Source organism: Phytophthora ramorum (genome assembly GCF_020800215.1).
Source record: "Phytophthora ramorum isolate Pr-102 chromosome Unknown Phyram_PR-102_s0002, whole genome shotgun sequence".
Taxonomy (NCBI): Eukaryota; Oomycota; class Peronosporomycetes; order Peronosporales; family Peronosporaceae; genus Phytophthora; species Phytophthora ramorum.
Window position 1 is genome coordinate 5,120,515 of NW_027150648.1, and position 26,984 is coordinate 5,147,498.

Genomic DNA, 26,984 nt, shown 5'->3' on the forward strand with positions numbered 1-26,984 from the left:
TGTTCAATTTTTACGGTGGTGCCTTCGAGCTCAAAAAGTTGTTCTTGAATACATTTTACACGAGTAAATCTTCATGTTCCGGCTCATCCGATCCTCCATCGACGATAGCCATCGAACGCTTTTACATGCAGAGTCGTCATTGGATGCTACTGGTCCACTGATCACGAAGTTGAAGGATTCTCCATTCACCTGTTACAATCATGTGAGGTGCACAGAACTTCCAGAAACACAGCAGGATCTTCGGCTATTTTGCGTCAAAGACTTTCGCGAAATGCAAAAGTCGCCTAGCAGTAGCGACCCCAGGGAAAGCACAGAAGCTAGTGCTCCCAGCTTCACACTAGCTAGTACCCATTTTCGCGAAAATCAGCACTACATACCGTGGAGAAGCAGCACTGGGTGCAATTGGATGGATATCGCCTGCCGTTTTTCATGCTCGAAGTTGATGCCTGTGAACTGGATTGTATGGCACAAACTCAGCTTGGTGCAATACGGGCTCGACGATATCGGTAATGAACTTCGTCAAGGCAACCAACGACGACATTTGTGATGACGACTTGTGATTACCCTACACAGCACGTTCATTGTAAGCATTTGATTTGTAAAGCACGCCTTGAATGTACCACTCCGCTCGAAATACTGGTGCGTGATCGAAATGTGGTCGCCATGGCAAGGTTCTCTTCCGTTGTAGCACCCCCCACGCCCAGTGGCACGGTATTCAGTGTTCCCACGCCTTGCGATCCATCTCGCAGCCTCCGTGATTTTCACTCTCGAGGCAGTACGTATTCTAAAAGTTTGAGCATTATTTTGCTTGCCGATGATTGATGCGCAGGTCATGACGTCTTAGCTGCGAGCTGAACGCCAGGTTCAGCAAAATCGTTGATGCCCTCGCCGCCGCAGCACATGGCGCTGGTATCTGTTTGAAGACGGTTCTTGCTCAGCTTGCACACGAGCGGGGATTTCCACGCAAGCGGACGAGCGAGAAGCATAGACGAAAGCGCTCGCACATTAGTACAAGCGTCGCGAGCTCGCGTCGAAGGTATCTGCGGTACCGGCGTGTCGACGGGAGCCGAAAAGTTTCCACGTAATCAGCGAGCCAGTAGCTAGAGCTGGTGGGTTCACGTCAAGTCCCAATGGCACTGGACACAAGCTCTGGTCGAAGTTCAAGACTCGTCCCAATTGAGGCGGGTCCCAGCAGCAAAGACTTGCTGATTCTGCCAGCTCAGCCCCATTTGATCCTGCTCGCAGGTGCATCCGCCCTGCTGATAACACGCACGCTAACCTGAGAACGGGGCTCGCGTTCTCGCTCTGGATCAGGCTGCTTCGACCATCTGATCCCGTGGTGCCCATGCCACTGTAGCATATCTCCGGCCTCCTTTCAGCATAACTCACGGCTCAACTGCCCTCCTGACAGGCTCGACGTCATTTATTGCGCGCCCAAAGCCCGCCGCGTACTATTTGCAACGCTCAAAGGGTCCAGCTTGCTCGAGTCGAGCGATCGTCGCTTTGTTCGGAAATCCGATCGCTCCTCGTGACTGCAGTGCACCAATACCCGGAAACGCCTGGCCCGTACGAGACGGGGTGGGCTGACCTTGCGCCGTCGGGCCACCCCGGGGCATCACCTTGAACCAGACTTACCTCGCGTCGCCCCGCCCTCGCAAGCCCTTGCGCACGTTGAACTGCCACAAAGCACCGAAACTCAGCCAGAGAGAGCAACTGCAGACATTTCAAGCAGGGCGGGCCCAGCATTTTTCTTTCAAAGCCTGCAAACCCAGAACAAAACACAGAACATTAAGCACAGGCCATTCGTTTTGCCAGCAAGAGAGAGCGGGCGGACGAGACCATCGATCTCCAGCGGCATTAATGAAGTTTCGCGGCGGCCCCCAGTAACTCCAAGCACCGGACATCTAAAAGCTTACTCCACCAGTGCCAGAAACTCCCCTGCAACGCGTACCTGTGCTGCGAAGACGAGGCTGTAAAATGACCTTCTCATCGGCGCTCCAGCTCCGGATTTTCGGCAATCACGCGTTGGACAAGAAGCTGACGAGCCCACGTGTTCTTGCCCACCGCGATGAGGACAACAACGCCGAGCTGCGGTTCTCCCTTTCCAGCGATGGGAAGTGGCCCAGCGTGAAGCGGGAAGAGAGTTTTCATGCCACCGAGCACGCCGGCGGCGAATCAAGTGGCACGTTGGCCGCTCCTGTCAGTAGCGGGGGCAGCATCGAAAGTGTTGGCTCCAGTTCCGATTGGAACGTTATTCCCTCGAACTCTTTCGACGACACGTACCTGGAAGGCGACTACAGCAGCAGTGGCATGGTGCTCGATTCATCTTCAACCGGTTCCATTCATCATTTGAACGAGCCTATGAACCGACTTGGACTGGAAAACGGAGAGCATGAGCTACCAGTGTTCTCGATGCCGTACCCAGGCACTAGCTGGTTCCAGGGGAAGAATGTGTCTGGAAACGGAAACAGCTTCTCTCTCCCTGCAGTCGGGGGACCTACACCACACTCCCACGCGTCAAGCACCGCGACGACCGAGAGCAGCAATGCAGTCACGACCAGTTCCTGCGGCCCAATCTTGTACTCGACTGCCCCCACGAAGTTGTCAGGGGATGTGGTGCCCTACCCGACCGACGTGCCATCGCCCGTTCAAATGGATAGTTTTTCTCCGTGTCATCCGTACATCATGGAGCCATCGGAGTTACTCTTTGCTGACATGAGCAATTGGGACGTCCACAACAACCAGCACGACCAACCCTTTTACAACTTGTCATCCCACACAGCCACGCCGAATGGTTATCACGCCAGTGATGACACAGGTGACCACAGCAGCGCAATGCCTACAAGCCTGCATGACTGCACGTCTTCGTATCACCAGCACCAGCTTCCCTCAAGCGTATCGACAGGATCATCCATGTTTCGACTGATGCAGAGCCATGTAGAAGCCTATCCGACAGACACTCGATGGATTGCGGCAGAAAGTTGCCACCACTACTCAACCCCTTCAACCGCGAGCACGACCCCTACTGGTACAAGTACGAACATTGAGAGGCACAGCAGAGACAGTGACCGCGGGAACCAGCGGCCAAACACAGCGGAGTCGCTACGCGCAGCCAGCGATGGCCAAACGATCAAACGCATACTGCGCTCAACTTCGAACCAGCTCGCACCGCACAGCTCCCATCCTCCCGTGGGAATGATGCCGAAGGCAGCTAATTCGGCGCTTTTGAAGTCGATATCGTTCCCTGCTAGCAGCTCCGTGTCATCGAACCAGTCGGCGAAGGTTCAGTTGCTGACGACGTTGAACGACTGCTACTGGAAGAACGGGCGGAAGAATTTGCAGTGCTTCCCGTCGTGCCCAGAACATCACGACTTTTACTCGATGAAGATGAACAACCGCAAGCATTCCAGTGTAGGCGTGTGCCGTGGACCCGTGTACTGCCATGCATTCACGAACGCGTCGGAGTTCCTTCCAGCAGCATCAACGCAGCAGATGAAACACGAAAACGGAGTGGGGGTGCCATGCGGTGGAAGTGGCGCACGCGAAGTGTACGTCCTTGGTCGTTTCGAGCGTGTGCCTCAGCAAGAGGCCACCAACCTTTTGGAGGAGCTCAATACACCCCCAACCTTTCCGAATTCCGAAGTCTTCGAGCAGTTCCGCTACACGTGCTTCCAGGCTGTGGAGATGGAAGAGCGCCGAGTGCTGCTGCCGGAGACGTCTCGTGACTTGTCCAAACAAGCTCCAGACTCGTCAAAAGTGAAGTCGGGGTCTTCCGAAGCCCCCGCGAAGAAGCGTATTATTCGCAGCACGTGGTTCTTCCTGCCGGACGTGTGGAAAGTGCAGCCCATGCTCAAGAAGAAGCGAAAGGCAACCCGCTCGGCGCCAGCGCAGACGTTCCCGTTCTGCTTCCGCATCTTCATCTACACCCGCGACGTTGACGGTCTTGGATATTCCTGCATCGCCAGCACGGCTTCGAGCTTCTTCGAGCTCTACTCGACGCGCACGGTGGACCGCGTCAAGCGCAAGTACTGGAGCGGAGAGACTGCGAGACCCATGAATCAGCGCAAGCAGCGAGGGCTCAACCGCCTCTAGTTTTATCTTAGTCAGCGGTTCATTCCATAGAAAAGCTTTCGGGAGTCCTCAAATGCTGATAACGGATCCCTGACGTGAAGCGACGCGGCATATCCAATTCCATCCATCAGTCGCTAGACGAGTCCGAGCATGGGCCCTCCTGATGCATCCAAGGTTGCCGGCGAAGATGGATCCCCGTCCGATGTACAGCATGACAGCGTTGGCTCGGGCAAAGTGCCGAAGATCACGATCCTGCGGCTGGAGCTGGGCACTACCATGAAAGACGAGGCCATAGCACACTTGATCCAGATCCTGCAAGCAACACCAAACGCCATCGAGAAGGACATCGCAACCGACATGAAGAAATACTTCGACCAAAAGTACGGACAGACCTGGCACTGCATCGTGGGCAAAGGCTTCGGCTGCTCCATCGCGTACGACACGCAATACCTGCTCTTCTTCCGTGCCGACCAGCAGTACGTGCTGCTCTTCAAGTCCACCGAGTGAGCATTTGTAGCTAGACAAAGGTAGGTAGGTTCTCTTTACTCGCTTCTATCAAGAAAACGTGACCACCTTTTCGTCTTTTTTCAGCTGTGCATTGCATTAGATCCACCACCACACCGACAGCAGGTAACTTCCACAACAACTGCAATCCTTACACAGCCTTGGCGACTTGAATCAGCACCTTCAACGACGCCTTGGCGAACGTCGTCACCACGTCCGGGCTGCCCTTGTTTGGGTCCAGAATGTCGGGTGTGTGAGCGTCCACAAACTTCTGCTCTTCATCACGCTGCACCTTGAACAGCTGCACCAACACAAAACCCAATTCAGCACCCACCTTGACACAACTTTGATCGGTTCTGCCTACCTCCTTGAGCTCCACCATGTTTGGTTTGCTGGCGTAAATCTCGCGGATCTGGTCGTTGTAGTAGTCGCTCACTGCCATCTTCACGCCCGTCACGTACGACGTGCTCACCTTGTCCCCGAGCGCACCCAGCGCACCACCTACAGCAAAATAATAAAATAAATACTCTGCTCCTCTCCAGCTTCATTTCGTTCACCCCTGTAGACGCACCCACAAGGAAGCTGCTGAGCTCCACGGCTGGGATCACTAGGCTCGGGCGGAAGCGGAAGCCCGCGTCTTGGAGGCGCCGCACCGCCTTCTGCTCAGTCTCCTGCAGCTGCCAGAGCTTCTCCAAGTGCGCGACTGAGTACGTCTTGACGGGGCCTTCCACCTGCAGTATTATTTACATTATTATGTTTTTTTACTAGGAATTGTGTTATGTGTATATGATTATTGCCTTGGCGGCCAGCATTTTGGCGCTGGCGACCTGCAGGGCGTGGCCGCCGCGGAGCATCTCGCTCACGTCCGCGTCCTGCGCGTAGGGGCGCACGGGCACGTCCCCGCAGTTCTCTTCCAGCCAGTTGCGGCGCGCGGAGGCGGCGCTGGAGACGCGGCGCGTGCCGGCAAGACGGAGGACCATCACTCTGTTCTTGCGCATCATCTCGACGTTGAAACTGGAATCGTACTTAACATGGAACTATACTGAAGACGCGTTTTTGTTAGGCAGTTTGCTGTTTGAGGGATGCCTATGGGATGCCGGTACCTGGGGGTGTAAGCGAGCTGTGGTTCTAGAAGGATGGTTTCTTGCTGACAGGATCCTTGAATAAACTCATCCGGCTTCACGAATCCACATCATACGAGCGTTATGCTTATTCTTATCGATAAGATTTTGATCTGGCAACTCGAGACGAGATTTACTTTGTGGTACAGATCGACACCGTTGCGCCGGTGAATTCAAGCCCCAAGTATCAGTCGCTATAAACTTGGTAGATATATTACATGAACAAGGTACTTGCTTACATTTCACGACATTTATAATAATCTGTTTGTCACCGCAGGTAAGTTGAATAAACCAAACTCAGGATCAAATTTCCCCGCTCCTGTTGTTGCCTTAATTTGTCGTTCGTATCTGTGTCAGCGCTTCTCTGGTACTGCATCCGCTTGGGTCGGAGGTCAACGACAACGAGACCGATAATCGACTGTGGTCGCTTATCTTGGAGCGAAGTATACCTCGTTGACGGAGAGTGCCACAACTTCACTATGGGCAACATGAGAATGTGGACGTCCAAGGACAAATCCTTGGCAGCCGTTCTGGGAGGCAGTTGTGGCAGTGAGTCTCTCTTGCTCAACATGAACTTCAGCGTCAACACTGGCGCTCGCGTCCCTCAAAGTGAATATGACACGAAGGCTGTGAAGTATGTTCTCATTGGGGAACCTCCGGCAGTCAGCTCGGTAATTCCAGGGCTCTCGACTTCGGATGGACGAGTGAGTGTTCAGACTCGTAACGATGACTCCGCGTGTAAAAAGCCTTCGACGGTGACTATCTTGGAGGGAGACTGCGGTGAGTCGAGCCCTTTGGAATGCGAGGCTTCCCATAGCTGGAATGAGGATGTGACATACTACGGACAATCATTTTACAGCGACAGCCGCGAATCCTACCTGCAGTCTACGTTTGGTAACACGTCAGGTATGCTTTAATTAACGTTACGCCCGGTTTAAATGCAACAACCGGCGCCTCGGTGGCTTCTTCACACTTGCACTCGCAGTTGATACTTGGGGTACTAGTGTGAGTGGCAGTGGCCATAGCAGTGCAGTGTAGCCGACTTGGCGAACGGCGCGGACCTGCGAAGATCGGAGATTTAAATTTAAGGGGGGTTTACTCGCATAATTGACACTGGAGGTGTTACAATACTTTTGAGTTGGACGCTTCCAAGTTGGACACAGACATCGGAACTGCGAGACAAGAAGAAGGAACCATCAGCTCGTTTCCGCGCTGCGGTCGAGTAAATTACGTTTCCTGTTAATGAACGAGCGGCTTCAAGGGTGCCGCGCGCGTCTGGTCGTCGATCACCTGCTCTCGGATGTTGTCGGGAACACTGCCAATCACCGAACTACAAAGAGCAACAACTCCAGTCCGTCAGTGTCGTTCCAATTCCCCAGCAACTGCCCACACTAGCTCGTACATGTTGTCACCGCGCACAATGTAGAGTCCCAGCTCCACGGCCTCCACGGGTTCTTTGAGCGAGAAGACGCGCTCGAAACTATCGTCTAAGATCACGTTCACGCACTGGTCGAAGCCCTTGAGCACGCCCTGCAGCCGCAGCATCAAAACACACACAACACGGTCACGAGAGTGCACAAATCCCCCAATAACCACAAGTTACAACCACGTACAATGATGTTCCGGCCGTCATTTGTGATGACCGAGATGGTTTCTACCACATAGCCACCGTTAGACATTGACAGCCACACTGCAGCATCCTATATCGTCTCCTCTATACAATGAGGCAAGTGCGGCCTCCATACGCCTCCTAGGGCGCCCGCAATCGACACTTACGGTCCATCATCTCCTGCAGATACGCCGCCATGTTGCTCCAGCAGTGTCAAAAATTGGCTGGTGTGGCCACACCACGAACCACACAAATAATGCAATCATTCGAGCACACCATCTTGAACCGCAGTATATTGAGCGCCATGGGTGGCCAGACTTCCCGCATGGTGCGGGAGATCGTGGAGGACTCAACGTACATCCTCCGCCAGACCAACCGCGCCACCTACGAGCGCAGCCGCGCGGCCCACGAGGAGGTTCAGTCCAAGCTGTCGGAGCTGCGCCGCCTCCAGGAGGACGTTTTGCAGTCCGCCGAGAGAGACGCGCAGCGCTCAGACGTCTTCCGCTCGTTCAAGAGCAGCGTGGGGCAGCAGAAGAAGACACTGGACGAGCAGGTAGAGATCGCTGCAATCATTACAGAACATCATATACGGTACTCACGCTGTTGTTTGATGTCTCAGGCCGAGGGGTTCGCCAAGCAGTTCGAGCTGCCCAAGAGCTACCAGAAGATCGCGGACACCCACCGCCAGGAGATATGCGAAGCCAAGCAGGCAGCAGATGCAGCAGCAGACGCGCTCAAGCACCCGGAGAAGACGCAGCCGTGACGAGGATAGTAGATTCAATGAAGAGCTGAGCTGGCCGCGTTGCGCATTATTGTATCGACACAGACATGTTCAAAGGAATAGACTACACTCACTACGGTACATGCACCTATACACTAGGCACAGTGCTGCACGACCCACGGGTGCTCCAGCACGCGCTCCAGCGGAATGCGCTGCTGCGGGTCGTATCGCAGGATCTTCACCAGCAGGTCTTGGGCTTCGGCGGACACGTAGCTCGGGAACTTGAGGTCCACATGCGTGATGCGGCGGTACGTCTCGTTGATGTTCAACACCTCCTCGATGTTCTTCGTCTCGAAAGGAGGATCTCCGGTTAGAAACTCGAACATGAGGATACCAAGCGTCCACACGTCCACGCTTTTGTCGTAAAGCTTTTTCTCGACAATCTCGGGCGGCAAGTAGTCCAACGTGCCACACATCGTACTGCGTCTCGAGGAAGGCGCGTGCACAGACCACCCGAAGTCTGCGATCTTGAGCTCGCCGTGGAAGCCGACCAACAGGTTCTCGGGCTTGATATCTCGGTGGATCACGTGCTTGCTGTGCATGTAAATGAGAGCACGCGCCATCTCCTGCACGTACAGCGCCGACTGCTTCTCCGAAAAGCGACCCACACGCCTGAGCTTCTGGTAGAGCTCTCCTTGCGGCGCGTACTCGATGATGAGGTACACTCTCTTGCTGTCGTAGAAGTAGCCATATAGTCTTAGGATGGACTTGTGGCGCAAGTGCGACTGGATCTCGATCTCGCGTCGCAACTGGTGCTCCATTCCGCACTTCATGAGCTGCTGCTTGCTGAGCACCTTGAGTGCTACTACGTACTTGGACTGCTTCTCGCGCACCAGGTACACCTTGCCAAACTTGCCCTTGCCCAACGGTTTGCCGATCTCAAAGTCGGTGAGTTTCCACGTCTTCTTGGCGTCCGTCTTGGTCTCCGTCTCCATCTTGGCTGACGGTAGCGTCCTGCTGTTCGCAGGGGCTAATGCCGTCTTGCTGCTCTCCCCCAAGTGGACTGACGTGCTGTTAGCAGTGGCCGACGACGCCTTGTGCAGGCGTGCGTGTGCCGTGGATGCGTCGCCGTGCGGCCGTCGAGAGACGGCGGATCGGTCTCCGCTCGCTTTGCGCGGGTACCGGGAGGCATCCGCCTGGTCGTGCGGCCTCTTCATGACACCAGATGCGGTGGCAGTCCCGGGGTTCAGTTGGCGGGCCGACATCGCACGCTGCGAGCGGCGGCCAGGCGGTTCTCCTTGTCCGCGTCAAAGCGGCGCATCAACGCGGCGGTCGCTAGGGGGCGAAGTACTGCGAAGTATCGCGTGCAACGACCACGACGAGGTCGTGCAGACGACAGTGGAGCGGATGCAGCTGAAGAGAAGGCGGTCGACGCGCTGGGGAGTCCACGCAGTTGCGACTTTCTGGCGATGGAATTTCAAAATGACGTACAGAGTCACTAAACTGTCACTCTTTAAAATATTGTCCACATGTGCGCTCAAGTTGTCCCACTTGGCGTCCAGCTATTGTACTACGGCGGACGCAGCAGCAGAGCCGCTCAAACACTTGGAGAAGACGAAGCCGTGACACTGGTGGAGGATTCAAAGAAGAGCTGAGCTGGCCGCGTTGCGTGGCTACTGTAACGACACAGACACATAATATGTCTATATTATAGCCTACACTCAGTATGGTACCTATCCACTAAGCGCAATGTTGCACGACCCACGGGTGCTCCAGCACGCGCTCCAGCGGAATGCGCTGCTGCGGGTCGTATCGCAGGATCTTCACCAGCAGGTCTTGGGCTTCGGCGGACACGTAGCTCGGGAACTTGAGGTCCACATGCGTGATGCGGCGGTGCGTCTCCTCTTTGGTTTCCATCTCGAAAGGAGGATCTCCGGTTAGAAACTCGAACATGAGGATACCAAGCGTCCACACGTCCACGCTATTGTCGTAGAGCTTGTTCTCGATCATCTCGGGAGGTAAGTAGTCCAACGTGCCGCACAACGTCCTACGTCTCGAGGAAGGCGCGTGCACAGACCACCCGAAGTCTGCGATCTTGAGCTCGCCGTGGAAGCCGACCAACAGGTTCTCGGGCTTGATATCTCGGTGGATCACGTGCTTGCTGTGCATGTAAATGAGAGCACGCGCCATCTCCTGCACGTACAGCGCCGACTGCTTCTCCGAAAAGCGACCCACACGCCTGAGCTTCTGGTAGAGCTCTCCCTGCGGCGCGTACTCGATGATGAGGTACACTCTCTTGCTGTCGTAGAAGTAGCCATATAGTCTTAGGATGGACTTGTGGCGCAAGTGCGACTGGATCTCGATCTCGCGTCGCAACTGGTACTCCATTCCACACTTCACGAGCTGCTGCTTGCTGAGCACCTTGAGTGCTACCACGTACTTGGACTGCTTCTCGCGTGCCAGGTACACCTTGCCAAACTTGCCCTTGCCCAACGGCTTGCCGATCTCAAAGTCGGTGAGTTTCCACGTCTTGGTCTCCGTCTCCATCTTGGCTGGTGTCCTGCTGCTGGCAGAGGATGCTGCCGCCTTGGCGCTCGTCCCCAAGTGACCCGACGTGCTGTTAGCAGCTGCCGACGACGCCTTGAACAAGCCTGTGCCTGTGTCATGCAGATATGAGCTCGTGTTGGCCGTCAATGCGTCGCCGTGCGGCCGTCGAGAGACGGCGGATCGGTCTCCGCCCGTTTTGCGCGGGTACCGAGAGGTGTCCGCCTGGTCGTGCGGCCGCTTCATGGCGCCAGAGGCGGTGGTCGTCCCAGTTTGACGGGACGAATGTATCGCACGCTGCGAGTGGCTGGAGACGGCGGCCAGGCGGTTCTCCTTGTCCGCGTCGAAGCGGCGCATCAGTTGGGTGGTCGCTAACGGGGGGTTAAGTACTGCGGAGTTAAGGGTGCAATGCCCACAACGAGGACGTCCAGACGACAGTGGACTGAAGAGAAGGCGGTCGACACGCTGGGAAGTTCACACACCGCACGGGAGGACGCGGGAGGACGCGGGCTTTCCTGGAGCAGAATTTCAAAATGACGCATTGTGTCACTAAACTGTCACTCTTTAACAACGACATTGTGTATTGTCGAGGCGTTATATACTGGCGACATGGCGTACGTTACCGTCACTCAATAATGGGCCAACAGGGCTGCGCGCACGAGGAGAACGACCTGCTGGTGGAGGAGCTGCTGGCGCTCAAACAACGCGTGCGCGAGTCGTCCCACTTGTCCTCCAACTATGCGCGCGCCATCGCGTCCGTGCGCGCGCACGCGGAGCCGCTGCGCAGCGCCGCCGAGGCCAAAAAGCTGCGGCACATCGGCAACTACCTGGCCAACCAAATCCACGGCATTCTACGCAAGCGCGGTCTGCTGCAGCAGGAAGCGGACGAGATCACGTCAGTGATTGCGCCATCTGCAACGGCTGTAGCGCGCGTACAACCTGAGAAATCGACGAGGAACGCGCCGTTAGGGACCACAAGGGCCTACGTCCCTAATTACAAGAAACGTAAGGGACCAAGGAATGTTATTTTAGGGACCAGTACTAATTTGTGACCATTGTGGCTGTGTAGAGCCGTGGTTTGTGCTGCTGGCGCTGCAAGACGCTCATGCGGTGGATGAAGACACCGCAGTGGCCAGTGACGCGCTGCTCAAGAGGATGCAGGACGCAGGGGTGAGCAGATAGGAGAGGCGGAGGTTGGACATGTTGTGCTGATCGAGGTTTTGTTGGTGTAGTACGAGGGCAACAGTGGGAAGTTGAGGACGTGCTTGGCATCACTGAGCGGGACGCACGAGGTGGTCAGGAGGTCCAACTTGGGCTATTACTTTCTCGCGGAGAAAGGCAGACGCAGTGCAGAGTTGTGTCCGGGATCACTCTCAGATGGAGCTACAGCTACAGCAACATCATCTAGACCAAGTGCTACTTCAGGAAAAGGAGTCGCGCGGCAGCGTCCGTCGAGTCCGGATTGGACGTGTGCTGAGCTGGAAGCCTCGGACGATGATGTGGTGTGTGAGCGGGTGCATGAGCCGGAACCGGAAGTGGTGGGTCGTGCACCGGAAGTGGTGGGTCGTGCACCGGAAGACTTGATCCGAGATACGGATACGTGGGAGTTGGTGCTGCTACTGGATCATCGCGAAGTCATCGAGCGACGCAACCCGCGTATTCTGGAGCGGAAGTTGCTGGAGCGAAATGTGAACTGCGAGGTGCGTGCGCTTGGCGTTGGTGACGTTCAATGGATTGGGCGCCGGCATCGCATCGGAGGAGAGACGCAGGAGTTCATGATGAACGTCATTGTTGAGCGGAAGGAAGTGCATGACTTGTCGGGAAGCATCATTGACCGTCGTTTCTTCGAACAGAAAACGCGTCTAGCTACTGTGCGCGAGCAGTGCGGCGAGGTGCGTGTGATCTATCTCATCGAGGGCTCGCTCACACAGATAACCGCAGTGCGTACGGGCGGCCTCCACACGGCGATGGGCCGCACTCAGGTGCAAAACAACTTTTTCGTTCAGCAGTGTCAGAACGCGGACGAGACCGTGGCGTTCCTCGCTCGAGTGTACGCGCGTCTTCTGGCGATTTTCCCGTCTAATCCGAGAGTTGCAAAGCCTGCATCCTCACACTTCCTGGCGCAAAGCAAATTCGATAGCATCGCATTTGCGCGGACATTTTGTTTGCCTCTGCAAACCTTCGGCCCCTTCAATTCGCAGTTTCGAAAGAAGACGCAGTTCACAGTGCGTGAGATTTTCCAGAGGATGCTCATGCAGGCGCCAGGGCTTAGTGCCGCAAAGACGGTGGGGCTTTCAGCCAAGTATCAGAACTTCCGTGAACTGGAGAGCGCTTTGCGGAAGCGCGGTCGAGACAGTGAGGTCGAACATGTTCGGTGCGGGAAGACCCAGCGTCGACTCGGCGCAAAAGCGCGTGAATCTCTCGGTGAGTTGTTGATTGCCAGTGAGTACACGGAAGACTCATGAACCTCCTTGAACTATCTCAAGTATTCAGCCAGCAAGACATTAGTCGGCATCTCGACCCAGCCTGCTCTCTTTTCCCGTCAAACGGCTTGTCAGGTCTACCGTTTGCAGTAGAACCATCCACGTCGTCGGGCGCGAATTCGACGCAGACGGACGACCACATCCTGTTCAGCAACCTCATTCATACGACATGAATCGCCCACCCGTGATGATTTGCGCTTTCAGCCCCCGGTGTATTATTTTGTGAATCAGCCGATCGGACCGGTAAGATCCCGGGCTCATGCGGCGATTCATCATATACTATAACTGCGGAACTCGCCTGGATCCTGCTCGAGTGGATACAGTCTCAATCTGCTTACTATCGAGAGAACACCGGTGGCTGGTGCACTTGCGGCCTGGTTGTTGTGAACCCTTACGCATGCGCTGCCTGGCGGGAAACGATGAACCAAATATCCATGTGCGTTCAGAAATACCCTCGCAGTGCTGCACACATACCCACCGGATTAGTGTCATTCGACCGTTGAGGCATCATTTCTCAATTTGCAGTCGACGGGATGGATCTCGTGGTGGGGGAGGTGAGGAAAAGCACACAAGGACCGGGGAATCGGGACGGGATCCAGTTGACACTAACCATGTTTGTATCTGTTCATCCGCAGTACCCACTTCACGCGATCATAAACCAAGTGCTAGTGGACCGTCGTCAATGCCTGAAGAAGCAAGGGGTTACGCTAGACCTCGTACGTGACTCTACAATTCCCCATTGTGGTCTACTTTGCTGAGCTGGTGGTGCGAATGCTACATTCCAGTGGATCATTAGAGGAGGGCGGCAGAGTCTCTTGAAATACCTTGAAAGCGTGAGTTGCGATCAAATCGTTGCTGTTGACAGGGTCCCGTATCTAAATGAGATATACTTCTATTAGAACGACAAGTCGAAGGACCCATGGGAGGAGATCGATCGCAAAGCTGCGGAGAAGGTCAAGAGCCTCCTTAACGGTGGAGCAAACATCAACGCGATGAACGAAGTGCGTACTGCGAGACTAGTAGTGAGGATGTCAACTACTAACATTTGATGCAATGCACTACCAGGTTGGTATCACGCCATTGCGTCTGGCGCTTGACAGCGGAAACACGGAGATGGCTGCGGTGCTGCTGGAACATGGCGCGGATATGACTGCTGGGAGGCAGGTGCGATGACAAAAGTTACTGAAGTGGTCGCACTGTTGATAGTGTCTAACGGAAGCTGGTATGTACTCTGTTATGGTGCACTTGGCGTGGCTGTGTAGGATGGTAGCTCAATGCTCCATGTCGCTGTGAAAAGCGGTAACAAGGAGATGGTTCAGCTGCTGCTGAAGTATGGGGCTGATTTGTCTGCCACAGACGGGGTGAGCGCCGAAAAATTATTCAGTTGTGATTTGCGGTGATATGTATGTCTGACAATTGCCGTTGTCTTATTGAGCAGAACGGTAGCAGCCCACTCCACATCGCTGTAAGGAGTGGAAACTTGGAGATGGTTAAGTTGCTGCTAGTGGAAAATGCTGACATAACGGCAAAAGAAGAGGTGAGTTGGTTGTGAAGATGGAATTGGGTCTTCAAGCTGTGTCTAATATAGTTGTGTGATTTGTTGGATGTGATATAGGATGGGGGCACAGTTTTGCACGTTGCAGTTAGCAGCGGCAATTCGAAGATGCTTGAGTTGCTGTTGGACCATGGCGCTGCTTTGGAAGCTCGCGACGAGGTACAATACGGAGTATATATGCTTTTCCCCCTTCAAATTGGGCATTGAACTGAGATAAAATGTGTTGATGCAGAATAATAAGACCGCACTTCACATTGCGGCATGTTACAGGAATTCGACAATGGTTAAATTTCTCTTGGGGCGAGGTGCTGATGTAGCTGCTGAGGACAAGGTACACCCTCACTGCACTTTATGCCTGAGAGGATGTTCGTAACAGTCTTGACGGGTCCCCCCCCACTCGGGTTGTTTTGTATTGGTGATGTTTGGTTTTGGTGATGCAGACTGGTAGGACGGCACTTCATTTTGCGGTGTGCTTTAGCAACACGACCATGATTTCGATGTTATTAAGTCGAGACGCCAAGATTGACGCACTTGACAAGGTTAGTTAAGTTTTCGTCACCTAATGTCCAGACTGGAAACTTAAAATCTGTCGTTTTGTGTGTAGGCTGGCAACAATCCGCTCGGTAACATGATTTCAACTCAGCAGCACGAACTCGACAATGAAAGCATTGCTGTTGCACAGTTGCTGTGCTCACGAGGCTCGAAGCCAATGTTGTCAGCACCAGCCCAGTCGTTCCTGAGAGACCATCAATTGGGACTACTAGAATGTGCACGGTACTGGCACGAATGCTTCAAGAAGGGTAAGTCGCTGGTAAACGTTTCGTCCAACTTTATCAAAGGCGGAGAAACTGCAGTCAGAACATACCTCGATGAGTTGGAGAACACTTCCGATGGTGATATTGTCAAACGCTGCAAGCTCTGTGTCATTGGTCCAAGCACATGGGGGAAAACAAGTTTCGTGAAATCGGTAACGGAAGGAGCTCGCTTCGTGGTGGATCAAGACGATCGAACGGTTGGGATCGATCGGTTTTCATTCACGTTTAAGGCGGAGGAGGAACGATACAACGTAACGTTTTGGGATCATGCTGGCCAGGACATCTACCAAGTCTCAAACCCGCTGTTTTTTTCAGAGAAGACGGTATATTTTCTCTGCGTTGACCTTGGCGTGTACGCTAAACAACTGGTGGAGGTGAGAACGCTTTCTGCGGTGAGGCGTCAACAATGCATGAACCGTTTCTTCGAAGAGAACGTTCTCCATTGGCTGCGCTTGGTGCTTCTGCGTCAGCCAGACGCCCGGTTCAAGCTGATTGGAACGAAGTCCGACCTCGTATCTGAAGAGAGCAGGAGGGGCGTAGCCATCGATGTGAATACGCGTCTCATAACATTTCTCTGCGGTCTCGCTCGTCAGGTTGCATGGGATGACGATGCCGTGAAGACCCTAGAGCAAGACTTTGATCAGTATCTGATGCCCACAAGTGCTGCAACTACGGATTCGGCCCTGGAAGCGCAAGAAATGATCAAGCGCATGATTGTCGGTGAACCATCCATTTCTTTCCCAATGCCAAAGTTGTATACTCAAGTCCTCGAGAGCATTGTCAAGCTGCAACGATTAGCAATCACAAACGTGGAACGAGAGGATCAGCTGGAAAACTTGATGCTGCCAATCGACGAAGCATGCACGCTCTTAATGGAAGCGGTGCCTGATCTGACTGGCCGGGTTTGCCGAGATATCCTCACTGCACTCCACAACTTGGGGGACATTTTGTGGTACAAGAACGGCAACAACGAGAGCGATGACCGGATCTTTTTGGACCCAACGATTGTGCTTGACATTATCCGCGAGGTCGTCAACCACGAGCACGAGGGTAGAGTTGGTGGAAGCTATGATGCTCTTCGTCGAGATGGAACCCTACACCACTCGCTGCTAATGACCTTTCCATTGTGGAGAAGGTTGCAAGCATTTGATGAGAGAATGGTGCATGGATTCAAGCATTTGCTGCTGTGCTTCAACTTGGCGTACCCAGCAAACAAAGAAACAATACTTGACGAAGCTGATTTGATAGTGCCGTCTTACTGGTTGAGAGAGTCAGCACTTCGGAGACCATTAGCAAGACAGGAATCTGTGCTGGCCCGGCACTACATCCATACAGGACACATCGCGAAGTGGAAGTATACCTTACCCGTTAGTGTCTCCGAGGCAATTTTCGTGAAGTTCGCCGCACGATCCTATCGCGCCGACGCTACTCGTCAGATAGGCGGCAATCGCTTTGAGTGTTTTGCTGACGGGGAGTTTGCTGCTGCCATTTACTTGATTCCTCACGAAGATCAACTGTACGATGAAATCCTGATTGAAGTTGCAGCAAGGACAAAGGATATCGCGTGGGCAGAAATGCGATTCTTCGTTGTTGCGATGGAGCAAGTTCTGCATGAGTATCCGGGTTTGACGTCGAGCAAGGGTAACACTGAGATGAAGCGTCATGTCGACCCGGACGGTGGCTGGCACCATCTAAACTTTGAGATTGGAAATGGAGAGACGGAGGAACAACTACGGACAAACCATACGTGGCTACCACCAGATTTTAGGTGGTTCATTGAGAAAGCGTGGACAATCCCTGGGAGACTGAATGAGCTCGAAGTTAGCCGCGAGCTGGCGGTGCTCAAAAGGCTCATTACTGACCGTGAAAAGCGTCGATTTCCCGCGGTATGGACGCTCTCGTATTCGGAAAACGCAAAGACTATAGAGCTACGGATTCACAGCGATATCTCGGGCAAGTGCTTTCACAAACCGATGCTGATCAACGTCCCAAACACATTCGAACGCTTTGTCGCAGACAACAGCACGTTTATTCAGGTAAGATTCGTTGATAGCAGAGGCAAACAAACGGGGACTGATCGTGTTTGTTATGTAGGTTGGCATATCAGCGCTGTCGATTGCCACTGCAGCGATTCCGTTTGCTGTCGTCAGTACTGCTGTGGGCTGGACGCTATCGGGTAAAACTTTCTAAATTGTGGCATGGGTGTTTAATTGTTCGCTAAACTAAATCGTCGTGACTTGCCTTGTAGCCTCTTCCGAGTGGGTAAATAGCACATGCACTGCCCAATCGATTCTCGAAAAGGCGAACCTTATTCCAGGCACGGTGGTGTCATCAAGTAATTCAAGCATGTCATCAAGTAATTCAAGCATGTCTTCGTCGGCGCGGATGGCCTTCCTCCTCGAGTTGCTGGAGCAGCTTGGATACAGTGAGCTATCTATCCCCGACGCTGCCAACCTGCAGTGCACCACAACAAAAGACGGGTCTTACGTCTGGCTGCATCCGTCAGAGATGCTGGCATTGCAAGGTTACCTCACTCCGTGTGCGAGCATCTCACTCCAATTCATAAATGCGGACGAATTACACAAGAACGGGTTCAAGGGATCCCGGAAGAAGGTATACTGCGATTGGGAAGTCGTTCACGGAAATGATACTCAAGCCATAGATCAGGGGAAAACCAGTGCAGCGCTGTGTAGTACGACGGTAGGACGCGTGGAGTGGTCTTCAAACCCAGAGGTACATGTACTGCAGAAAGTGGACACGCTCGTTACGCTGAAGGACTGCACGCTGAAGTTCCGGCTGAGCCAAGCCCGGCAGTTTACTGGCTATTTCAGGTTGGTTTTGTTGTGGTGCGTCGAGTTGCCGGCTACCGCTAGCTAACCCGATATTTGAATTGTAGGACCGACAAGGCCCTGGGCTGTGGAGAGGGAGAGTTCACACAACTTCAAACTGACGACTTTAGCTCGAGAACAATCAGTCTCAGGATCCCGGTCTCGCTTCATGGACAAACGCAGCAGCCGCCGTCTCCCTCTGTAACCTGTGAGGTCTCGATCAAATTCCCCACTATCAATCCGCGTGCGACCGTCTCGCTTCAATTCACAAACGCGAACGATCTACACAAGAACGGGTTCAATGGATCCCAGAAGCAGGTATACTGCGACTGGGAAGTCGTTCACAAAAAGGATACTCGAGCCATGGAATCTGGACAAACCAGTGGAGTGTTGTGTAGTACTTCGGACGGGGTGGAATGGCCTCCAAAAGAGGTGCATGTACTGCAGAAAGTGGCCACGCTCGTTACGCTGAAGGACTGCACGTTGAAGGTTCGGCTGAGCCAAGCTCGGCAGTTTACCGGCTGCATTAGGTGCGTTTTTGTTGTGGTGCTTCCTGGTGTTTCCTGTTGCCAGCTACCGTTAGCTAATCCGATATTTGAATTGTAGGGCCGACAAGGCCCTGGGCTGTGGAGAGGGAGAGTTCACACAACTTCAAACTGACGACTTTAGCTCGAGAACAATCAGTCTCAAGATCCCGATCTCGCTGCATGGACAAACGCAGCAGTCGCCGTCTCCCTCTGTAACCTGTGAGGTCTCGATCCAGTTCCCCACCATCAACGATGCAAATGTAGATAATTGATGAAGTGCCCACGTGAGCACCAAGCGCTTTTCGAGTAATTCTGTTAACGAGATGCATTTTTCGTGGCGTATATCGGCTTGGCGGTGCTCTCTTGTCGCCTGCACAACGACAGAATTCAGTAGCGCTATTGTCCGGTACGATTCCGTTCCAGCATATCGTCCATAACACTGACCGTTGTGCTGTCATGAGGTCAGAGCAATGGCACATGTGCTTTTATTATCGAGTCCTTGCTCACTTTGCTGTTAGTCTTGCTCACTTTGCCGTTGAGCGAAAACGACCAGAGCCACCCACTTCAAGTTGGTGACCATCACTCTTGCTTGTCAAAAGGATCGCGGCCTTTGGATCGCGACTGGTCGCGAAGAAGATATCGTCGAAAGCGACTGTTCATGCCTTTCAAACGGCGGATCCAGCTCTTGACAAGCAAGACAAACACTCATGCCAATCAACAGGCGAATGGACGGCCTGGAAGCCTCCGCCGCAAAGATTCGCTCGCAGTTTGACTAGCATCGCAGGCTGCTCATTTCCAAAAGGCCCGCGTCCTGCTCACCTCAATCCCCAGTCGACAAGTCTTTCGTAGCGTCCGAGTCAAGTGTCGTTCCTGTGTCGCAATGCTCCTGAACCACTTGCTGGTGCTGGTGCTAGCAGCGTCGCCAGCTACTCTGGCGGAGGACAACACGTTTTTCACCGTGTACGGCGCCGTCCAGTCCATCTTGCAGCCTCAGCCGGTGGACTGCCAAGTGGGGGACTGGGGCTGCTTCAGCAACACGTGCATCTCCGTCTACTCGACCAAGACCCGACGTCGGTCGGTCACGGTGTGGCCGCGGAACGGCGGAGCTGCGTGTCCGACCCTCGAAGACACTCAAGGCTGCGTCCCCCAAGACTGTCAAGTCGGCCCCTGGTCCGAGTTCTCCCAGTGCGACCCCCTGTGCGGCAAGAAGAAGCGCACCCGAGTGATGACGCTGCCGGCTCAAGACGGCGGTGCAGTGTGTCCACCTCTCATCGACAACGCGCCGTGCGACCCCATCAACTGTGTCGTGAGTGAGTGGACGCCCTATAGCGCTTGCCTGCTGGGTAAGAAGACCCGCACACGGTTCGTGCAGACGTTCCCTCAGTACGGGGGTACACGATGTCCTCTAGACTTGATCGACATCCAGTCGTGCAAGCCCGTGGACTGTGCGGTCGGAGGGTGGAGTCCGTGGAAGATCCTCGGTCTTAAGAAGACGCGAGTTCGTGAAATCACCTGCCAAGCGGACGGTGGCAACCCGTGCCCCCCGTTGGCGGAAGAAGCCACGTGCACCCCCATCGACTGTGTCGTGAGTCCTTGGACCTGGAGTGGCGTGTGTGACCCGACGACCAAGCTGCGTTCTCGCGTACGAACTGTCGCCACCCAAGCACAAGACGGCGGCAAGGACTGCCCGGCCCTTCAGGAGACGGTGCCGTGCGCCGACTGCGCAGTGAGTGACTGGAACTCGTTCTCCGTCTGCAACCCGCTCACGGGCACCAAGACCCGATCGAGATCAGTGGTGACTGCAGCCCTTAACGGCGGAGCTGATTGCTTGCCACTCGTGGAGACGAGTGCGTGTGACCCCATTGCTTGTGTCGTGGGAGACTGGACCGACTGGACGTCGTGCAACGCCAAGACGCTGCAACGCACGCGCTCGCGTCAAGTGCTGACGAACTCGTGCTACGGAGGCAAGATCTGCCCTGCCCTGGTGGAGACGCAGTCGTGCACTCCTCAAGACTGCACGGTGGGCGACTGGAGTCCGTTCGACTACTTCGTCAAGGCTACCGACGGCTTGCGCTACAAGCGCCATTCTCGGCCAATTGTGCGTCCTTGCGACGGCGGAGCTGCTTGTCCACCGTTGCAAGAAGAACAGGTTTGCCAACCAGTAGACTGCAAGGTGAGTAAGTGGGTATGGGATGGCAATGGAGCTGGAGCGTGCCCTCCTGGGACCCAACGTAGACGCACGCGAATTGTAGTGACCCCCGCAAACGACGGTGGAGCAGCGTGTCCGTCTCTCGAAGAGTGGGTGGACTGTGGTGACTGCCAAGTGAGTGCGTGGAGCTCCTTCGGAGCGTGTGACGCCGGCACCATGAACCGCAAGCGAACTCGAATCGTCACGCAGCAGCCCGTGGGCGATGGCGCTGCATGCCCCGTGCTCCAAGATTTCACTCCGTGCGACCCGGAGCCGTGTCAAGTGAACGATTGGACTACCTGGGGCCCGTGCACAGCTTCCAGTGTCCGGCAACGCACCCGAACGATCGTGAGTCCTGCAAAGTACGGTGGAACCGAGTGCCCAGCACTCGTTGACAAGCAAAACTGCAACCCGGTGGACTGCCAGGTGAGTCCGTGGAGCTCGTACGAGCTGCGGGGGGACAACAAGTACCGCCGACGCTCGATTCTTCAAAACTGCGACGGTGGCAAGACTTGTCCGGTGCTTGAGGAGACCGCGCCGCTGAACAAGACCAACTGCATCGTGGGCGACTGGGGCCAGTACTCGGCTTGCGATCCTGGCACGAAGCAGCGTTCCCGTTTTCGCGTCGTGCTCACCTCCCCCCAAGACGGTGGAGCGTCATGTCCAGCGTTGGTGGAGGCCGTTGCCTGCGCGCCAGTGCCGTGCCAAGTCACCAATTGGGGAAGCTGGAGCGCGTGCTCGCAAGTTACGGGGAAGCGCACGCGTCGCCGTACTGTGACGACGGCCTGCGCCTTCGGTGGTGCAGACTGCCCAGACCTCATTCAAGAAGAAGCTTGCCAGCCTGTCGACTGCAAGGTCAGCGACTGGAACTCCTGGAGCGGCTGCAGCCCGCTCACCAAGAAGCGATCACGTCGTCGTTCTATTATCACCGCAGCGAGTATTGGCGGTGTGGCTTGTCCGCTTCTTGAGGAAGTGAAGAACTGCGAACCCTTGGACTGCGTTGTCAGTTCTTGGTCGCCGTTCACGCCCTGCTCCAGCAAAGCTGCCAACGGCAAAGAGCGGCGCTTCCGTGACGTCCTTCAAAAGCCTGACGGTGGATTAGCGTGCCCGCCCCTCATGGAAGAGAGGCCTGCCGTCAAGGTAGACTGTGCCGTGAGTGACTGGAGCGACTGGGGAGTCTGCAGCGCTGACCTCCTCGTCCGCGTGCGCAACCGAACGGTGATCACTGAGGCCAAGAACGGCGGGAAGTGCTGCCCAGCCCTTCAGGCGTCTCAGCCATGCTGCCCCAAGCGCGTGGACTGCAAGGTTGGCGATTGGTCGGACTTCTCGGTGTGTGATCCAGCTTCAAACACCCAGCGCCGCACTCGGAATGTGACGCAAGGCGCCGGGCCAAGCGGAAAGGCTTGTCCGGACCTCCAACAGACGCGTAGCTGCAAACCGAGCGTCGACTGCCAAGTGGGTGCCTGGAGTGATTGGGGAACTTGCTCAAAGCGCCTGCTCCAGCGCACACGCACGCGTGTAGTCACCACGCCTCGATCGGGCAAGGGTGCACTCTGCCCTCCTTTAAAGGACTCTGAAAGCTGCCAAGTGGTAGACTGCAAGGTGGGAGACTGGGGCAACTGGACGGAGTGTGACCCGGACACTTTCACGAAGAACAGGACGCGTGTAGTGCTGCAAGAAGCCAACGGCGGCAACAAGTGTCCGTGTCTGACGGATACCAGGCGCTGCACTGTGGATTGCCAGGTCTCCGCTTGGGGTGACTACTCTGCCTGTGACGAGCCGACCGGCACCCGAACCAGGACGCGAGCGATCGTTGTTCAGCCGAAGGGCTACGGAAAGGCCTGTCCGGCGCTCACAAAGACGGACAAGTGCGCCCCACGTGACTGCACGGTAAGCGGGTGGTCGCAGTACGGCGCCTGCGATGCTAGTGGAAACCGCAAACGCACTCGTCAAGTAGTGACGTCACGTCGAGGCACCGGCAAAGCGTGCCCAGCCCTAGAGGACGTGGCGAGCTGCACGGCCGTGAACTGCGGCGTTACTGCTTGGGGCACGTGGGGCGACTGCGACCCGGCATCCAACCTCCAGACGAGGAATCGAACGGTTCGCGTGCAGCCTGTCAATGGTGGCAGTGCTTGTCCTCCGTTGACGCAGACCCGAAGCTGCCAAAAGTGTTTGGTCAGTGACTGGAGCGACTGGTCCATTTGCACGGCGGATACCCCCACTCGATCTCGTTCGCGCGACGTCACTCAACAACCCCCGCCGCCATCCACCTGCGGTGTCTCGGACACTGATGACATTGCAGCGGATCTGCTCTGCCCTGCACTCAAGGACGAGCAGCCATGCGAGGCGATCAACTGTACGGTGAGCGACTGGGGGGAGTGGGGCGACTGTGACTCCACCACGTACGTCAAGTCTCGTAATCGAACCATCTCGCAGCCTGCTGTTCGCGGCGGCACCGAGTGCCCCGACCTCATTGACACGGACCTTTGCCCAGCGGTGGACTGCTCTGTCGGCAGCTGGACGGACTGGACCATCTGCACTGTTGACACTCCGACGAGTGTTCGCACGCGTGAAATAACGGTAAACCCCGTGTTTGGAGGCTCCGCGTGTCCGTGGCTGTCAGAGGAGGTGGCTTGTCCACCCATCGACTGCGCCCTGACCGACTGGAAAGATTGGTCTACGTGCACGGACTACACGCCGACGCAAACTCGAGAGCGGTCGGTTACCCAGGACCCCCTTCGCGGTGGTGATGCGTGCGACGTATTGACCCAAACGCGGGCGTGTCCCCCAGTGAACTGCGAACTCGGAAGCTGGAGCTTGTGGCAGAAGTGCGACGACAATACCGGAACGAAGAAGCGTTCGCGAGATATTACGCGCTCTCCGCAGCGCAACGGAAGCGTCTGTGACGCTCTCCAAGACATTGCACCGTGCGACCCAGTGGACTGCACCGTCGACCCCAACTGGAGTGACTGGAGTGCTTGTGACAACACGTGCGGCAAGCGCTACAAGCGTCGACAAGCGCTGCAGCTGCCCCTCTACGGTGGAGCTGCTTGCGACGCACTTGTGATGGAGGCACCTTGCAACCCTGTTAACTGTGCGGTGTCTGCGTGGAGTGACTGGAGCGACTGCAACGCCACTACTGGCAAGCGTACGCAGACTCGCATTGTGACGCAGCAGCCGCTGTATGGCGGTCTAGCGTGCCCCGCGTTGAGCCAAGAGAAGGACTGCGATCCAGTGTGCTGCAGCGTGACCGAGTGGTCTACGTGGACGTCGTGCGACAGCGACGACCCGCAGCAGCACCGCTACCGGAACGTGACGCAGAACCCTCTCTACGGTGGAGCTGCTTGTCCCGAGTTGACGCAGGATGTGAATTGCCCACCGGTCAATTGCGTGTTGGGCCCTTGGGGCGACTACGGCCTCTGTGACGCGGCATCGGGTCTCCGTACTCGCACGCGCTCGGCCACGCAGACAGCAAGACACGGAGGCACGGAATGCGGCGGCCTTGCCGACACCAAGCCGTGCGATCCCGTCAACTGCAAGGTGGACGACTGGAGCGACTACGGAGCGTGTGACCCGGTGAGTTTCAAGAAGACGAAGTCTAGAAACGTGCTTCAGAAGGCGCTGTACGGCGGCACCGAGTGTCCGGAGGTGACCAACGACGTGCTGTGCGACCCCGTTCACTGCGTCATGAGTCCGTGGGGAGATTGGGAGAGCTGCGATGCTGGGTCTCAAACCAAGACCCGCAGACGCACCATCAGTACGCAGCCCAAGTACGGCGGGAAGGCGTGTGAATCACTGGAGTTGACGGCCGCGTGCGACCCGGTGAACTGCGCCATGGGACTGTGGTCAGACTGGAGCGTTTGCAAGAGCGACGGCAGCGATACAAGCTCTGTTCGAACACGATCGGTGGTGCAGCCAGCACTCTACGGCGGCACTGCCTGCACTGCTACCCGCGAAGAAGTGCCGTGCGGTGCGGTTAGCTGTCAAGTGGGGAACTGGACGAGCTGGTCGTCATGCGACTCAAGTTGTGGCAAGAAGACCCGAAGGCGTGATGTCACTCAGCGTGCCCTGTACGGCGGCGCGGCGTGTCCAGCGCTGGAAGACATTGCCAGTTGCGACCCAGTGGATTGCGTCTTGGGGAGCTGGGATGCTACATGGTCCGCTTGCGACCCGACTTCGGGCAAGCGGACGTTGACTCGCCCAGTGCTTCAGACTGCGCTCTACGGAGGCAAAGGTTGTGACATCACGATCCAGACCAAGGCGTGCGATCCGGTGGATTGTACGGTAAACGACTGGGGCGACTGGAGCGCCTGCAACCCCGACACTGGCAAGAAATCGCACGTCCGAACGGTCAAGCAACAGGATTTGTATGGTGGCTGCAAGTGTCCGACGCTCACGGAGACAGCAACGTGTGACCCTGTGCCGTGCGCTGTTGGGCCCTTCGGGGACTGGACGAAATGCACTGATGCTGATGCCACCAAGTCACGGAGTCGCCAGGTCACCCAGCAGGCTTTGTACGGCGGCGCGGACTGTCCGTCGCTCGGCGAGACGGCCGCTTGTCCTCCGGTAGACTGTGCGCTTGATGTGTGGGGGTTGTGGGGTGACTATGACGCTATCACTGGCATCCGCAAGCGTACACGTGCAGTGCTTCAGCAGGCTGTACGTGGTGGTTTACCATGCGACGAAACGCAGCAGGCAGAGAAAGCAGCACCCGTGAACTGCCAGGTCGGCAACTGGAGCGACTACGGTCCTTGCAACGACGCTGCGGGTGTCAAGACTCGGGCTCGTCCGATCACCGTGGCCCCGTTGTACGGCGGACTTCCGTGTCCCGACACCACGCAGGACGCCAAATGCGATCCTGTCAACTGTATCGTCAGCGACTGGAGCGTCTGGGCGTCGTGCGATGCCACCACGGGACTCAAGCCTCGGCGACGTGACATCCTGCAGAAGGACAAGTACGGCGGCGCCAGCTGCCCGGACACCTCGGACACTGCGCCTTGTGACAAGGTGGACTGCATCATGAACGACTTCGATCCGTGGACGGCGTGCGATGCCACCACCGGCCGCAAGACGAGAACTCGGTCGGTGCAGGTATGGCCAATGTACGGCGGGAGTGCATGCCCCGCTGCAACGGAGGAGGGGTACTGCGAGCCGATCGGGTGCAAGCTCAGCGACTGGGGCTCGTACGGAGCGTGCAACGCCACTACCGGAGTCAAGACGCGCACGCGAACCGTCACCACGAGTCCTCTCTACGGCGGAACCGCTTGTCAGGCACTCACAGACACGGCCCCGTGCGATCCGATCAACTGCCAGGTCGGTGGTTTTGGCTCGTGGTCCGCCTGCAACAAGGACACTCTAACGTCGACGCGAACGAGGAAGATCACGGTGACTCCCATGTATGGCGGTATCGACTGTCCGTGTCTGTCCGAGACGTCGACGTGCAAGATGCCGACTCCGACCAACTGCACGGTAAGTGCGTGGTCATCATGGACCAAGTGCACCAGCACGTCCGGCACGCGTTCACACACGCGGAAGGTGGTCACTGCAGCGGTCAACGGCGGTACGGCGTGTCCGGCACTGACCGAGACGGGGTCGTGCGCTGGGTTGACGTGCACTATGGGTCCGTGGTCGAACTGGACGACGGGCTGCGACGGCTGCGGCATGCAGACGCGAACGCGCGTCATCTTGGAAGACCCGTACGTTGGGAACCCGCCGTGCCCGGCGACTATGGATTGGCGCGAGTGCGTCTACAGCAACTCGACCAACGACTACACCCCGCCTGCCACCGCGTACATTCTTCTTGGAGGCGAAGTTACTGGACTGGAGGCGGAGGCGTTCACCGAGTGAGCTGGTGGACGTGAGACGCCAAGTGTGTGCGTCTGACTGCATTTTGCATGTGTGTTGTAGAACGATAGCTTGGCGTTCACTTTGTTACCCTGTGAATAAACGTATTTTGTTGATACACTCAGCGTTGTCTTCGAATACGGTAGCTAGCTACTACAGTAGTTGTCTTCTCTT

At 55.9% G+C, this 26,984-nt stretch overlaps 10 protein-coding genes across 10 annotated transcripts; 6 read left to right on the top strand and 4 right to left on the bottom strand.

Moving 5' to 3' along the window:
• Positions 1 to 1,977: 1,977 nt before the first annotated feature.
• On the top strand, positions 1,978 to 4,092 carry KRP23_2982 (uncharacterized protein; the record flags this gene model as incomplete). The annotated part of the gene is made up of 1 exon (XM_067887779.1): positions 1,978 to 4,092. The coding sequence occupies one exon, from the start codon at positions 1,978 to 1,980 to the stop codon at positions 4,090 to 4,092; it is 2,115 nt and encodes a 704-aa protein (XP_067750340.1).
• A 129-nt stretch (positions 4,093 to 4,221) lies between these two features.
• On the top strand, positions 4,222 to 4,578 carry KRP23_2983 (Dynein light chain 1, cytoplasmic; the record flags this gene model as incomplete). Its single annotated transcript, XM_067887780.1, has 1 exon — positions 4,222 to 4,578. One exon carries the CDS (start codon positions 4,222 to 4,224, stop codon positions 4,576 to 4,578), a length of 357 nt encoding a protein of 118 aa, XP_067750341.1.
• Positions 4,579 to 4,726: 148 nt separating this feature from the next.
• Positions 4,727 to 5,576, bottom strand: KRP23_2984 (5-demethoxyubiquinone hydroxylase, mitochondrial; the record flags this gene model as incomplete). The annotated part of the gene is made up of 4 exons (XM_067887781.1): positions 4,727 to 4,876; positions 4,940 to 5,076; positions 5,147 to 5,306; positions 5,373 to 5,576. 4 exons carry the CDS (start codon positions 5,574 to 5,576, stop codon positions 4,727 to 4,729), a joined length of 651 nt encoding a protein of 216 aa, XP_067750342.1.
• Positions 5,577 to 6,935: 1,359 nt separating this feature from the next.
• Positions 6,936 to 7,503, bottom strand: KRP23_2985 (Sm-like protein LSM8; the record flags this gene model as incomplete). The annotated part of the gene is made up of 4 exons (XM_067887782.1): positions 6,936 to 7,026; positions 7,099 to 7,226; positions 7,310 to 7,350; positions 7,473 to 7,503. 4 exons carry the CDS (start codon positions 7,501 to 7,503, stop codon positions 6,936 to 6,938), a joined length of 291 nt encoding a protein of 96 aa, XP_067750343.1.
• A 106-nt stretch (positions 7,504 to 7,609) lies between these two features.
• On the top strand, positions 7,610 to 8,068 carry KRP23_2986 (uncharacterized protein; the record flags this gene model as incomplete). The annotated part of the gene is made up of 2 exons (XM_067887783.1): positions 7,610 to 7,858; positions 7,925 to 8,068. 2 exons carry the CDS (start codon positions 7,610 to 7,612, stop codon positions 8,066 to 8,068), a joined length of 393 nt encoding a protein of 130 aa, XP_067750344.1.
• Positions 8,069 to 8,181: 113 nt separating this feature from the next.
• On the bottom strand, positions 8,182 to 9,291 carry KRP23_2987 (Aurora kinase A-A; the record flags this gene model as incomplete). The annotated part of the gene is made up of 2 exons (XM_067887784.1): positions 8,182 to 8,506; positions 8,900 to 9,291. 2 exons carry the CDS (start codon positions 9,289 to 9,291, stop codon positions 8,182 to 8,184), a joined length of 717 nt encoding a protein of 238 aa, XP_067750345.1.
• A 475-nt stretch (positions 9,292 to 9,766) lies between these two features.
• Positions 9,767 to 10,927, bottom strand: KRP23_2988 (Aurora kinase A-A; the record flags this gene model as incomplete). Its single annotated transcript, XM_067887785.1, has 1 exon — positions 9,767 to 10,927. One exon carries the CDS (start codon positions 10,925 to 10,927, stop codon positions 9,767 to 9,769), a length of 1,161 nt encoding a protein of 386 aa, XP_067750346.1.
• Positions 10,928 to 11,205: 278 nt separating this feature from the next.
• On the top strand, positions 11,206 to 13,035 carry KRP23_2989 (Crossover junction endonuclease mus81; the record flags this gene model as incomplete). Its single annotated transcript, XM_067887787.1, has 3 exons — positions 11,206 to 11,575; positions 11,640 to 11,740; positions 11,803 to 13,035. The coding sequence occupies 3 exons, from the start codon at positions 11,206 to 11,208 to the stop codon at positions 13,033 to 13,035; spliced, it is 1,704 nt and encodes a 567-aa protein (XP_067750347.1).
• Positions 13,036 to 13,586: 551 nt separating this feature from the next.
• On the top strand, positions 13,587 to 19,050 carry KRP23_2990 (putative ankyrin repeat protein; the record flags this gene model as incomplete). The annotated part of the gene is made up of 15 exons (XM_067887788.1): positions 13,587 to 13,607; positions 13,689 to 13,769; positions 13,839 to 13,886; positions 13,953 to 14,054; positions 14,119 to 14,217; positions 14,316 to 14,414; positions 14,492 to 14,590; positions 14,669 to 14,767; positions 14,841 to 14,939; positions 15,049 to 15,147; positions 15,213 to 17,459; positions 17,518 to 17,599; positions 17,672 to 18,254; positions 18,320 to 18,781; positions 18,858 to 19,050. The coding sequence occupies 15 exons, from the start codon at positions 13,587 to 13,589 to the stop codon at positions 19,048 to 19,050; spliced, it is 4,413 nt and encodes a 1,470-aa protein (XP_067750348.1).
• A 608-nt stretch (positions 19,051 to 19,658) lies between these two features.
• KRP23_2991 (Thrombospondin type-1 domain-containing protein 7B) lies at positions 19,659 to 26,813 on the top strand (the record flags this gene model as incomplete). The annotated part of the gene is made up of 1 exon (XM_067887789.1): positions 19,659 to 26,813. One exon carries the CDS (start codon positions 19,659 to 19,661, stop codon positions 26,811 to 26,813), a length of 7,155 nt encoding a protein of 2,384 aa, XP_067750349.1.
• Positions 26,814 to 26,984: the final 171 nt, after the last annotated feature.